We start from the raw sequence: 15,063 nt of genomic DNA, 5'->3' as shown, positions 1-15,063 counted from the left end.
ACAGAATAGTGTTGATCCAGCACATCCAGTGTGTTTATGTGTATGGGTGTGTGTGTGGGGGGGGGGGGAGGTAAATGCATTAAGAAAAATGAATGACGACTTTGGTAAATGTAAACAGGTTTTGACCTGTTTTGAATTGCGCCTACATAACAAGGTTAAGGTCCTAACAATATAAAGCACCTAGAGGCAACTGTTGTTGTGAATTGACGCAATATAAATAAAGCCAAATTGCACTGAACTGAATTGAAGTGAAGGTTGGGATTTTATTTATTTATTTTGTTTGCCATTAATATAGCATTACTGCACTCTATTGCAGGAACTTATCAACATCCCACAGATGTAAATTACTACAAAAAATTTTAGGCACTAGAAATATGTTTATAGTCTTATCCATCCCACAATACCATTAGCAAGGCATTTAACTGGTAATAAGTTCATACTACAGCATGAAAGCATACAAACAACATAATTATAGTCATACAGTATATTTTCAGCAAAAGGAAGATGAAAAAAATAATTGATTGACAGTGTATGTAGATACTGAAATAGCCTAGAATTCCTGAAATAGCTTTCTGGTACATAACAAGTGTTCCTGTGCTGGTACACATCTTATTAGCATAAAAGGTTATACAAAATGTACACAATGCACTATGAAGAGGCTCTCACTGTACTTGGATGAGGGTCATAGGATCAACATTATCAAGCATTAAACAACAAAATGCAAACACATTATATGTCTCTGCTTATCCTCAAGTTCATTAAGCAAATTAACATCCTCTGTTTGAGTTTTTTGGCTCAATGACACATGCATCCAATGAATCTGAGAACTGACTCTAATTTTAATATCAATAATAGCTTTTAAGCTAAAATGAGCTTCAAGGCATAGTTGGTTTTTTTTTTTTAAACAGTTTGGATCACAACCTTAATTATTGCAGTGATTCTGAAAACAAAGTTCTTTTAAGATCACGTCTGAAGATAACATGTCAGGGATGCATCTTTGCCACTCAGCCGTAAAAGTCCGTTTGAATCTTAGTTATTTCGACCTCAAGGTCAAAGCAAGTTTTCTGAAAATCTTGTGACCAGAGCAATCAGCCTCAAAGCTCAAAGCACATCTGTATGGAGCTAAGTTGTATAACATTTTTTTCAACATTATGTTTATTAAAGTTTTACATATATACATATATAAAGTACATGCACAAACAAATTTACACAATAAACGAAACACAAGGTACATTCAATGAAAGCACTTGAGTCCATGAGACCTCTGACAGATTTTAAAGAATAATTTTCAGATTGCAGCATATGGTTGTGGTCCTGTACAGGGAATAGCTAGGCTGTCCCTGTCTCACACAGTAAACCAGATAGATCTTTATTCCAAATATACTGGATGTAGCACCCCCAAATTTTCTGGAAAATTTCTTGTTTATCTTTAGAGTATATGTAATTTTCTCTAATGGTAAACATAAAGACAATTCTTTGAACCAATGTGAAATACTTGGTTTGCCAAGACTCCTCCACGTTAGAGCTATCACTCTCTTTGCTTGTAGTATTCCCATGTTTATGAAGATTTTTTCAAAATGATCTATGTTACACCCTACAGGATATAATCCCAGTAGGAAAAGTTTGGGATCCATCACAAGTTTAATTGACAAAATCTCCTTTATCATTGCTCCAACTTCTTCCCAAAACTCCTTTATTGTATAACATTTTTAATGGCAGAGGCGCAGTATTACGAACTGTAATAAAAACAAGAGAAATATTTGAATACAGATTTAGATTCTCAAAAATGAATATTTTACATTTTCTAAGGATGTCACAGTGTTGCCACTGTTGCCAGTTTGTGTTCCTCTGCACACAAAAGTCTTCAAAAGAGCGTCATACTTGCTATCAAAAAGACAAATAAACCTTAGACCAAAACAATACAATTGTTTCAATGATGTGTCAATGATGTCAATGACACACATACACATACTGCTTATCTATTTAAAAAAAGTAATGTGTTAATTTAAATTTTTATTTGTCATTAATATTTGGAATTTTTACTCTTTTCATCTTGTAGAAATAAGACATTAACCACATTTGACACACTGTTTATTTCCCTGAAAACTCATGTCATGGCTTGACCTAGTGCCCAAAACCTCAAGAAAAAACAAGCATCCATGGTAGGTGCTCTAAAGCAAACGATACAGACACTGCGAGATTAAGCTGACCTTGTGCCAAGTCCAGTGCAGATCAATGAAGTCAAATCACCCCACAGTAATATGAAATGGACTTACTCCCTGCTCTGTGTGTGCAGGATTAACATGCAGATAAGCTCCCCAGGTTCAACGATGCGCATTCATTAAAATGTCCACCTTCTGAGTCTTGCAAGAGAAAAGCCCAGCTTTACACTAAAATTAGCTTTATTTCCTGAGTGTTTAATTATACCAAAGTTGGACATGTGCACGCACATAACTGTAAAAAAATTTAAAAAAAAATCACACAGTTTCTCTCAGTGATCCCATGTGTGCAGGATTAGCAATTAAAGCTAACATCATACGGTAATTGGCTGTGATTATAATGATGGAACAAATGCGATCTCCAGGCACTGTTGGAAATATCATAATTAGGATTTTAGCACGCGCGCACACACACACACACACACACACACACACACACACACACACACAATTTGCATGCATCAAAATCTTGATGCTGATATCAATGATTATTTTTTTACCATTAAGCATAGTTCTGACACAACTGGAAACGTATGGGAATGGATGAGAAAAAAAATCCACTGCAAATAAAACATAACAAGGCAAATGTCTGAGACAAGCTGACAAGTTAAATACTGTTGAAAGATTAGGTTTTTAAGGCAGTCACCCTTGGGCCTCAGTGATACACAGTATGATCCATGGCGTGATTTCATATATTTCACCATGGCCATCCTACATTATGTAATTTCCTGTTTGCTGATCTTGGCTTCGTTCAGCGTACCCATGTTTAATTCATGTTACTTTTGTAGATACAGTGCTGTGAAAAAGTATTTTCCTCATACTGATTTCTTTTTTTTTTTTGCATATTTATCACATTTACATCAAACAAATTTGAATATTAGATAGAGTATACACAAAATGCACTCTTTAAATAATGATTTCATTTTTTAACAGGCCCTATGTGAAAAAGCCCATAGAATAAATTCTAATAACTACTTGTGCCACCCAGTAAGAACTGCATTCAAGTATTTATTTGATAATTGACTCTTTCATACTGCTGGGGAGGGATTTTGGTCCAGTCCTCTTTGGATCCATGTATTCTCTTCTGCTTATCCTTATCAGGGTCACAAGAGGGCTGATATCTATGCCAGCTACCGCGAGACATGGAGTACACTCTGGACAGGTCATCAGCCTGAAACATGGCTAACACAGAGAGACATTTGCACTTACATTCACACCTATGGGTAATTTAGAATCACTGATTAACTTAACCCCATTAACTGCATGTCATGGACTGTGGGAGGAAGCCAGAGAGCCCACGCAAACACCGGGAGAACATCCAAACAGAAAAGCCCCGGCCTGGTGGTGGAGTCAAACTTAGGACCTTCTTGTTGTGAGGCAACAGCAAGAAGTCTGCGTCTCGATGATCATCAAGATGTTTTTTTGGCAAATGTGACACGAGCTTAGTAAAAAATGTTCTTTTTGTTCTGCAGTTGTTTTTCACCTTAGAATCCTCCCATGGATGCCAGTCTCTTTCTTGTTGTTGCATCATAAAAACTGACTTTAACTTAGACGAATGAGGCCTACACTTCTTTAGATGCAATTTTAAAATCAGTCTAAATGATCACCAGTTCATTATGTTATGTTTCAAAATCCTTGCCTTACAAATATTGATCATGTGAAGCGCCCGAAAAAGGGAAGAGATGTGCTTTCAGGAAGATCAGCCAGAGAAGTGTGTTTGAATTGAAAGAAATTGTGACTCGGAAGGGAGACCACAATGTGAATTATATCATAAAAAGTTGAATTTCAGTCTGGAAGATGACGGGTGATTCTGCCCACAGTGAGGAAAGGTCATTTCACCACCAGGGGAGGCAGCAGGGAGAAACACTTCATAATGATAAATAGATGAGACAGCAGCACATTTGGGATTAGAGTTACTTCGACAAACTGTGCTCACAACCCAAGGTGGTAATGCTGTGATAGAAAGAATCACTATGGGCTTACAGTCAATACTCTCACAGTCAGCCCCATGGCTCAAGCTCAGATACGTTCACAAACATTATTGACCTTTAAAACTATAAAGATGGCTTCTGCATCTCAAGAGCTTTGCATTATAGAGAAAACAGGTCTCTCTTTCTCTATAAAAGAGAGAGACTTGTCATGATGGTTATGAAAAAAAAGTACTGGAAAACAAGCAAAAAGGATTGTTATTTCCGTATTTAGCAACTTCTATTTGGTGATATAGCTTTGTCCAAACAGTTCCCAAGAGATCACTTTACACCTTTCCAAGTAAATTTCAAGAATAGAAGAAGAGAGCCTGAGGCATTGAGGCCCCCATACAGTAGAATAAGACATCATAATGACAGACATGACATGATTCAGATATAGCATAAAAAAGTGGAGGCTGCAAAGGGGCTTTTGGGTTTGAAGCAACTATGGGCAGTTTAAAGCAGTTTACACAGCGGCCCTCGAGAAGATCTGCCAATCGGTTGTTTGGAAGAACATCAGTTTAGCCATCGGCTGATCTGGGCTTTGGAGTTGCCAGGCTTGCAGATTAGCTTAGCTCTCCTCCTTTTAAAGGATTCATTTAACAAAAGATTATATGAGTACAAATATGTATAGAATAATGTATACAGAAAACGAATCGTGTATGACTTTTGCGTTGCAAGAAGTTCTGCAATGACCATCAAACTCTTCATGATGCCACTGGCTGATACAGTAGCAGGAGGTACTAAACCCAAGACTGTTACAATTTTGTCTCAGTTATCAAACTAATATTAACCTTAAACCTAAGAGTAAATCACAGATAGCAGCATAAAACATTGAAGAAAGGGAAGAAATAGGATAATGAAATCAGTGAGAATAAGTAATAATTGCACAGGAAGTGATAGATTATTTGACCAAAGTGTAATCTGTTTTTGACAGCCATGCACAACAATACTGCAAGTAACTTAAATACAATTCATATTGCCCATTTCAGTATCGCTCCTGCTCTCATCTGTCTTCAGTAGTTACCCATCCGTGTAATGACTCCAGGATATAATGCTATAATGCCAGACTGTAGGGAAAGGCCCTCGGGCAGAGTTTAAGATAAAGGGTGACCAGCATATTTGCAGTTAATGCCTCACAGCTGTTGAGCTCATTTCTGGGTAACTGAGGATTGCAAACTCAAGACATCTAAATCACCTCTAATCACATTAGTCCTATTTTTTTTAAGTTTCTGTTTAGTAGCTAACCACCTATACAGTTGGTGGGTGTAAGATTGCACACATGAGTCTGCTGCATGAGCTGCGTATGTCGGTATGACAGATTCTATGCTAATTTCTGAGACAGTAGTTAGACATATATACAGTGCATCCCACGAAGGAGCATGGTACAGATTTAGACAGTTAATGATTATCAAACAGCAGTGGGAAGACTTGAGGTGGAGCTGGTATTCAACTCATTGGGTATGTATGAAAGAAGGATCTGAACTTTTTGAACTGCCAAGGACAGTGTCTTAACCCTTTTTAGTGAATACAGCTATTTTGTGCATTTGTTGCTCTGTGCGTGTGAGTGTGTGAGAAAAAGAGAAAGAGGGAAAGGGAAAGGAAACATGGGTGTTTGTCAGAGATAACAAGGCAAAACTGGACTAATGTGGTAAAATGAAGACTCCCCCTACACACACACAGGGTGATACACTGTCATGGTGTGTATGAGATGTGCCCATTAAATAACAGGAAAAGGTTTATTTAAGTCGAACCAGTGTTAGGCTCATTATTTATTAGCCACAACCCATGTTGAATATGTTGAACATTTGACCTTCAAGCAGAGGCTGGCAATTATTTTCTTACCTTGCGCTCTCTTGGACGCATATATGTTTGGACTTGAATGGATGTGTTCCACAGGCATAAGGAATATTTCCATCACTCTCTCCCTCTGGTTCACTCTCTAACATATATAACACACACACACACACACACACTTTTATTTTTATGTTTTCAGTAGATTAGCTAAATCTGGTGAATGTAACATTTGATGAGTGCATGAGCTCAAATATAAACAAGTGCATTTGTAGTGATGCATATGCAGAACCACACATTAAACTTTGACACAAAAAACCACCTTGGTAGCTAGTTGAAATTCCTTCATTGGAGATGTTTTTTTCCCTACCCAGTCCATTCTTAAAGCCCAAGACCTTGTGACACAAGTACTCATGCAGCCCCAAATGTACACAGAATTGTTGCTTGAGGTAACAGCTGTGGCTGGATGTGAGGATAAACTCAGATCCTTGAAAGGCACAGAGACATATACTTTCACTTGGGTTTTTGGCTTGATGTATAACTGAAGAGTCAAGCTGCACCCCCGAGCGAGGCTAGAGGCTGGGCTAAAACACACACTTGCACATACACACCAGTTCACACTTCACACAAATCTGCATGGAATTAAGACTGGAAATTCACAAACAAATCATAAAAATTACATGTTAAGAGCCTAACTCAAAGAAATGCAAATAGCTTATTAAAAATGACAATAAAACAAAAACTCACATCTTTGTACTTGATACATGTTTAATCTCACCTGGTTTATTTTGAACTTTGCCGTTACAGCTAAATGCCTAGCCCTACCTTACCTTAACCTAATTTGACCCAAGTGTAATTTTAACCCTAAAAAACAGCCTTTAAAAGTCTTTTTGAAGGAAGAACTGGCCAAACATCACTCACTCACACGGTTAAAATGTAACATTTCACGTTCTAATTTTGAATCACCATGGAGTCTTAAATGAAAACAAAGTTAAAATTCTCATAACTTTTTTTACCAAACACTGTAAGTTAAGCTCAAGTTTTCAGTTTGAGAAGTGAAGGATAAAAACAACACTTTCTATTTAAGCCATCCATCTCCACCTGTACCCTTTTGCATTTTTCTTCGTCTCTTTCTTTAGCCCTGTTTGTTTGTCATTCCTTCTCCTAACGCCACCTTCCCCCCCCCCCCATTGTTTTACCAACAGATCAGCACAGAGCCATGTGACTGATGCCACTTCAAGTCCCAGCAGCCTACGAGCTGCATTCATGTAGAATCACTGAGATTTGGTGAACTGTGCAGAGAAATGTGGCTTTGGAGTCCAGAGCAAGAAAGGAAAACAGGGAGAGCCCATTTATCTGTTACTATAGAAACAGTATCTCGTTAGACTATAACCTGAGGATGATAAATATACTATGAATATGAAGTCCATTCAAGATTCATTACACTTCACTGCAGTCAGAATCTTAAACATTTACAGCAGTCATCCAAAAACCACATACAAGTCGAGTTGATCACAACAACCCATTACTGGCCTCTGAGTCTTCCAGTGAGGGTATAGTGAAGTTCATATCACAATCCATTTTGTTAGAGAAAGAATGCAGCCGCCCACCTGATGGTTTTCTTCGTGCAATAAAAGTGCCACTGTTGCCTTTTCTACTCTTACTGGAAGAAGACAGTATCTATTGCTTGTCAAACATTGTCAGGAAAAGTGAACAAAAAAAAAAAAAAATTAAAAAATGACTGAAAAAAAAAAAGTACACAATTAAAGAATTGAATGCAATGCATGAATGAATTAATGTTTGAAAGCATGTATAGCAGAGGTGGACAACTGCAGGCTTCAAGGGCTGGTGTCCTGCAGGTTTTAGCTAGCACCCTGGGTTAACACCATCCATCCATCCATCCATCTTCATCCGCTTATCCGAGGTCGGGTCGCGGGGGTAGCAGCCTAAGCAAAGAGGTCCAGACCTCCCTCTCCCCAGCCACCTCCTCCAGCTTGTCCGGGGGAATACCAAGGCGTTCCCAGGCCAGCCGAGAGATATAATCTCTCCAGCGTGTCCTGGGTCTGCCCCGGGGCCTCCTCCCGGTGGGACATGCCTGGAACACCTCGCCCAGGAGGCGCCCAGGGGGCATCCTTGCCAGATGCCCGAACCACCTCAGCTGGCTCCTTTCGATGTGGAGCAGCAGCTGCTCTACTCTAAGCCCCTCCCGGATGGCCGAACTTCTCACCCTATCTCTAAGGGAGAGGCCAGCCACCCTTCGGAGGAAGCTCATTTCCGCCGCTTGTATCCGCGATCTCGTTCTTTCGGTCACTACCCACAGCTCGTGGCCATAGGTGAGGGTAGGGACGTAGATCGACCGGTAAATTGAGAGCTTCGCTTTTACACTCAGCTCCCTCTTCACCACGACTGACCGGTGCAGCGTCCGCATTACTGCAGCCGCAGCCCCAATCCGTCTGTCGATCTCCAGCTCCCTTCTCCCATCACTCGCGAACAAGACCCCGAGATACTTGAACTCCTCCACTTGGGGCAGGAACTCATCCCCGACCCGGAGTGGGCACTCCACCCTTTTCCGGCTGAGAACCATGGCCTCAGATTTGGAGGTGCTGATCCTCATTCCCGCTGCGTTACACTCGGCTGCGAACCGCTCCAGTGCGAGCTGGAGGCCCTCACCCGATGAAGCCAACAGAACCACATCATCCGCAAAAATCAGAGATGAGATTCTGAGGCCACCAAAGCGAAAGCCCTCCGCCACTTGGCTGCGCCTAGAAATCCTGTCCATAAAAATTATGAACAGAACCGGAGACAAAGGGCAGCCTTGGCGGAGCCCATCACCCACCGGGAACGAGTCCGACTTATTGCCGGCAATGCGAACCAAGCTCTTGCAACGGTTGTATAGGGATTGAATGGCCCGTAGCAATGGGCCAGACACCCCATACTCGCGCAACACCTCCCACAGGACGCCCCGAGGGACACGGTCGAATGCCTTCTCCAGGTCCACAAAACACATGTAGACTGGTTGGGCAAACTCCCATGCACCCTCAAGTATCCTCGAGAGGACAAAGAGCTGGTCCAGTGTTCCGCGACCAGGACGAAAACCGCATTGTTCCTCCTGTATCCGAGGTTCGACTAGCGGACGAACCCTCCTCTCCAGCACCCTGGCATAGACTTTCCCGGGGAGGCTGAGGAGTGTGATCCCCCTGTAGTTGGAACACACCCTCCGGTCCCCCTTCTTGAAGATGGGGACCACCACCCCGGTCTGCCAGTCCACAGGTACTGCCCCTGATCTCCACGCAACATTGCAGAGACGTGTCAACCAAGACAGCCCTACAACGTCCAGAGCCTTCAGGAACTCGGGGCGGACCTCATCGACACCAGGGGCTCTGCCACCAAGGAGTTGTTTAACTGCCTCAGTGACCTCGCCCCCGGAAATCGGTGGGTCACACCCCTCATCCCCAGACTCTGCTTCCTCCCCGGAAGACGTGTCAGTGGGATTAAGGAGGTCCTCGAAGTATTCCTTCCACCGCCCGACAATTTTCTCAGTCGACGTCAACAGCGCTCCGCCAGCACTATACACAGTGCAGGTAGAGCACCGCTTTCCCCTCCTGAGACGCCTGACGGTTTGCCAGAATCTCTTCGAGGCAGTCCGAAAGTCTTTTTCCATGGCCTCTCCGAACTCCTCCCACACCCGAGTTTTTGCTTCAGCCACTGCCCGAGCCGCATTCCGCTTGGCCTGTCGATACCTGTCGGCTGCCTCCGGAGTCCCACAGGCTAACCAAGCCCGATAGGCCTCCTTCTTCAGCCTGGTGGCTCCCTTCACCTCTGGTGTCCACCATTTGGTTCGGGGATTACCACCACGGCAGGCACCAACCACCTTGCGGCCGCAGCTCAATGCAGCAGCTTCGGCAATGGAGACGCTGAACATGGTCCATTCGGACTCAATGTCCCCAGTCTCCCTCGGAATGCTGTTGAAGCTCTGCCGGAGGTGTGCGTTGAAGATCTCGCGGACTGGGGCCTCTGCTAGACGTTCCCAGCACACCCTCACTACGCGTTTAGGTGCACCAGGTCTGTCCAGCGTCCTCCCCCGCCACCTGATCCAACTCACCACCAGGTGGTGATCAGTTGACAGCTCAGCCCCTCTCTTTACCCGAGTGTCCAGAACATATGGTCGCAGGTCTGGTGATACGATTACAAAATCGATCATCGACCTACGGCCTAGAGCATCCTGGTGCCACGTGCACTTATGGACACTCTTATGTTCGAACAGGGTGTTCGTTATGGCCAAACTGTGATTAGCACAGAAGTCCAATAACAAAGCACCGCTCGGGTTCAGATCAGGGAGGCCGTTCCTCCCAATCACGCCCCTCCAGGTCTCGCTGTCGTTACCCACGTGAGCATTGAAGTCTCCCAGCAGGACAACAGAGTCTCCAGGTGGAGCACCTTCCAGCACCCCCCCCAGGGACTCTAAGAAGGCTGGGTACTCCGAACTGCCACTCGGCGCATAAGCGCAGATGACAGTCAGGACCCGTTCCCCGACCCTAAGGCGCAGGGAACAAACCCTCTCGTCCACCGGGAAAAACCCCAACGTACCGGCAGCAAGCCGAGGGGATATAAGAATACCCACCCCAGCCCGCCGCCTCTCACCAGGGGCAACTCCAGACTGAGACAGAGTCCAGCCCCTCTCCAGGAGACTGGTTCCAGAGCCCAGACAATGCGTAGAGGTGAGCCCAACTATATCTAGCCGGTACCTCTCAACCTCACGCACCAACTCAGGCTCCTTCCCCACCAGAGAGGTGACATTCCATGTCCCTATTGCCAGTCTTGGCAGCCGGGGGTCGGTCCGCCAGGGCCTCCGCTCCTGGCCGCCACCCGGCTCACAATGCACCCGACCCCTATGGCGCCTCCTGCGGGTGGTGGGCCTGCGGGAGGATGGGCCCATGTCTCCTCTTCGGGCTGTGCCCGGCCGGGCCCCATGGACTAAGGCCCGGCCACCAGACGCTCGCCCTCGGGCACCCTCCCCGGGCCTGGCTCCAGGGCGGGGCCCCGGTAACCCTATCCGGGGCAGGGTAAACTGTTCCCTCGATATTCTTTTCATGGGGGTCTTCTGAATCGCTCTTTGTCTGGTCCCTCACCCAGGACCAGTTTGCCATGGGAGACCCTACCAGGGGGCAAAAGCCCCCAGACAACATAGCCCCTGGGATCCCTGGGACACACAAACCCCTCCACCACGATAAGGTAGCGATTCAAGGAGGAGCCTGGGTTAACACACCTGAATCAAATGATTAGTTCATTACCAGGTGTCTGGAGAACTTCAAGACATGTTGAGGAGGTAATTTAGCCATTTAAATCACATGTGTTGGATCAAGGACTCATCTAAACCCTACAGGGGACCGGTCCTTGAGCTGCCCACCCCTGTTGTATAGCATAAATTGGGGGTATTGGGTGAGGTTCAGTGAATGGATGCATATAGCATTTGGCTGTGCTACACATTTCTTTAAAGGCAAGTTAAAGGAATTATATGCTGATGAGTTGAAGGAGGCTTCTTTAGGTTTGTTAATCTGCCACCCAGTATAGTTTAATACTCTTAGTTAGCGCATTGTCTGTCTTGTCTTAATGTTGGTTTATAATGGAGCACTGTAACAAAAAAAATAATTTCCCCCAGGGATCAATAAAGTATTCTGATTCTAAATATGTCATACAAATTATAATTTAATTACCTTCATCTTCAGTATGAATGTGTTAATAACTAAAAAAGTGGCTCAAAAATTAGTTTAAGGGAGGTGCTCATCAGAACTACAAGCTGGGTTAATATAGCTGTCATGGTTTGCAGGAATTTGACCCAAACAAGAGACTCAAAACAAAAGCTAAAAGAACACAAAAACTAGCCTTTATTAAGGTTGGCTGCAGATAGTCCACAAAACTCAAACAGGCATGAGACAATGAAGCAGTAACAACCAGTGCAGGCTAACACAACAAGCGCACACACAGCAAATAAACACAAGAGCAGGGCTATATATACATACAGAGACACTGAGGGTAATCAGGGCAAACGAGGATACAAGTGGGAAATGAGGAACAGCTTAATCTAATCAATACAAATGACACAAAGGAAATAAAACTAACAACAAGGCACAGAAGATGGAGGACTATGCAAGTACAACTGGAAATAACTAAATGAAATACTGAACACAGAGATGACAATTTGACATTAAGAGATAAGAAAGTATAGGTGAGTGAAGAATAAACAAAAACACAAGAAATCAATTATTTACACCACGAAGTGCAAAAGCCTGAACACTAAATCAGAAAGGTATAAACTAAATATCAAAATGGAAAAAGGAAAAAAGAAAGATTGTGACATTTGTAATTAGCATCAGTTTTTATTTTTATTTAGAGTCTTTGGGTGATTTCTAAGTTCTCTCATTTCTGTTTAGATTTCATTTTAAAAAAATTTTTTACTTTCATTTAAGCTTTTATTAGATTTTAAAATCACATAAGGTGTTACAATAAAAACACTTGTCATGTAGTCATCCCTGTCTGAATAATTATACTATTCTAATTGCGGATTGATTTGACCAAAATGACTGAAGAACTTTTACAAAATACATTAACTGTATCCAGCTGTTGTGATTCAGCACTAAATGAAAGGCTTGAGAACACGTGGTATAGACTGTAATTCTTATTGTGAGAATTGCCATCAGTAATACAGTCTGATGATGCACGACTTGTTTGTATATCAACTTTTGATTCAGGACTCGCCAGCGAATTTTGTGGAGCGAGAGAGCTGCAATGAATAATAGCTGTATTTTGGAAAATGAGTGTGATCCTTTAATTTCTTAAAGGAAAATAAACAAAATGGATAATTTAACAATTACCAGAAAACTCTTGCTGCCTTTCCTCCAGTCTTACTCTGCCTTGTTTGGTTTTTGTGACTTTCATAGTAAGGGAAAACACTACTCTAACACCACTCTAAACTCGGTGGCAGGGTACCTTTCATTTCTGGCCTCATTTTGTTGTTTGGTGGTTTGTTTTCTTCAGGCAACAGGGACCACAATAAGCACATTACAGCCTTTCATCATAAAATAATTTCTGGAGTGCTTTGAACATCAGACTGCGATGATGTATGTTTAATATTTTAAAAGCAGCTTCAGGGTTTTGGGCACCATATTTCAATAGTTTCCAAAGTATAGATAGTTCTCATTTTACAGTGTCCAACCAAATTGAACTTCCTAGAAATAAACACCATTACTTGCAAGAGCACGGCATTGTTATTTGCTATGTTATTTGAAATTCGATGTAAAAAATTTAGAACGATTTTCTGGCATAAAATGTGGTTAATTAGAAGAAGTAAAACACCAGCAAACTGCTATAAATCCCAGTGCTGAGGTCTTACTGAGTAAGCCATTTAACTCATTCACTGCCATTGACGTCTATAGCCGTCAATGGCAGTGAATGAGTCAATGGGTTTAACTCATTCACTGCCAATGGCTGGCAGTGAATGAGTTAATATACCACTAAATACTGGCCACTGGAGCATGCTGTCTTTGTATAGAACAATTTGAGATGTATTAAACATGTAAGTGTGTGAGTGCAGGGATTAAATGAATGCATTGCTTTTATCCTTACTGTTGTCATTTGATTAAATTTCCTCACCATATTCATTGGGATGCACTTGGTCCAATCCTGCAATAGGTTTAAAAAGATTTCCCTTACAACCATGAACATATTGTCACACAAAAGTCTTTTAAGTCCAAGTTTCTTTGACTTAAATTAATATAAAATAAACTCCCACAATTTTAGAGAAGAAATGGACAGTCTAAGTCCAGTCAGGCCTCGAGCAAAACAATACAACGGTCAAGGAAAACAGAACAAGAAAAAAGGTAAGTTCCTTCAGATATACAGTATCACTGCAGTGTAAAGAGACTTATTGCTGAGGCACAATTAACTGTTGCAACAAATAAAGTTACAACAACACTAGCTTCAAGTTTACACTAACTACCTGCAAACTCTACTTACCACTGTGTGACCTTTGGCACAATGGCAATTATTTGATGTCCAGCACCCTTTGCAAGAAGAGCTATTATTTACTGTCCCATTTTTTTTTTTAAATTCTGCAAAACACTAAATAAGAAAGGCAAGTAAGAAATGAATGAAATAAAAGAAAAAAGTTATAGAAGCTGCATGTGTTTGGTAAGTGGCTGAGAAAAGGATTCTGACGATATTACAGCTTCTAATGGTGATAGTTACATGTTCGACAGCCCACCGTTCACCACAGGCTTCACCACAGATAAGTCCTCAATTCCCACTCAGGGCAACATTAGCTGTCTCCACTGCGTCCACAGGTTGCCTATAAATCATTGCCATGCAGGCCAACAAGGCAGTAATAGAGACAGATAGTCCCTCTTAGACTGCATTAATGAACTGTTGTTCCTGGAACCAGGGAAGCCAATGAACGGATCAATACTGCATTGTTTTCTGCTTTGCAATCACTGCCGACTCAACATCTGTTCACTATGAGCTCAGGTAGGCAATTAATATTAAATAAAAAATTTATAGATCCTCAAGAATGAATGTATCCGCCTCCATTTTGAGCTGACTAGAGGTGGAATGGCTGTAGTCCAACTTTCCTATTCGGGCTGCATTTATCTGCTCATTTCACTTTTTTTCAGTTCCAACATTCATGATGATATTTTTAAAAACGCACAAGTGTACGCAAAATTCCAGTTAGTTTGTAGCTCAAGCACAAGCTTGAGAATCAGCATATATTGCACATTCAAATCAACAATAAATACTGAATGAATTACTGTCTATTTTAGGTCTTTCTAGAGAACCTTTTACATTTTTTATCACAATGCAGCACATAATTTTCTAAACCAATACAGACCCACACATCATCAATAATCAAGGTGCTGCTAATTGATTTTTCTGATACCCTGAAGAAGTGAATCAATACCAATAGCTATACTAGTTAAAATGTAAATGACAAAAAGTCAGCAAAAAAAACCAAAATCCTATTTTTTTTGTCATCTTTAACTAATCTACCAACTTTATAATTCTTCATAATGTTGTGATTCACCTTATTTTTC

At 42.0% G+C, this 15,063-nt stretch overlaps 1 protein-coding gene across 3 annotated transcripts in view; it reads right to left on the bottom strand.

Moving 5' to 3' along the window:
* raly (RALY heterogeneous nuclear ribonucleoprotein) overlaps positions 1-15,063 on the bottom strand; it is a 130,815-nt gene that overhangs the window by 52,156 nt on the left and 63,596 nt on the right. Inside the window, exons 1-2 of one of the 3 annotated variants that reach the window (XM_076884184.1) lie at positions 7,591-7,805; positions 6,032-6,128 (exon numbers count right to left, since the gene is read on the bottom strand). The exons of 1 other annotated variant lie outside the window; for it this stretch is intronic. Coding sequence is in view for 1 of the 2 variants with exons in the window: in XM_076884183.1 (XP_076740298.1) it covers positions 6,032-6,135 (104 nt within the window). In the remaining variant the exon portion in view is untranslated. Of the gene's footprint in view, positions 1-6,031; positions 7,806-15,063 lie in introns of those variants that run through there. One more of the 3 variants, XM_076884183.1, reaches the window with a different exon arrangement.

The sequence above is a fragment of the Maylandia zebra genome, linkage group LG5 (assembly GCF_041146795.1).
Source record: "Maylandia zebra isolate NMK-2024a linkage group LG5, Mzebra_GT3a, whole genome shotgun sequence".
Taxonomy (NCBI): domain Eukaryota; kingdom Metazoa; phylum Chordata; class Actinopteri; order Cichliformes; family Cichlidae; genus Maylandia; species Maylandia zebra.
Note: the sequence above shows the minus strand (reverse complement) of the source record. Positions and strands in the feature narration are given on the sequence as shown.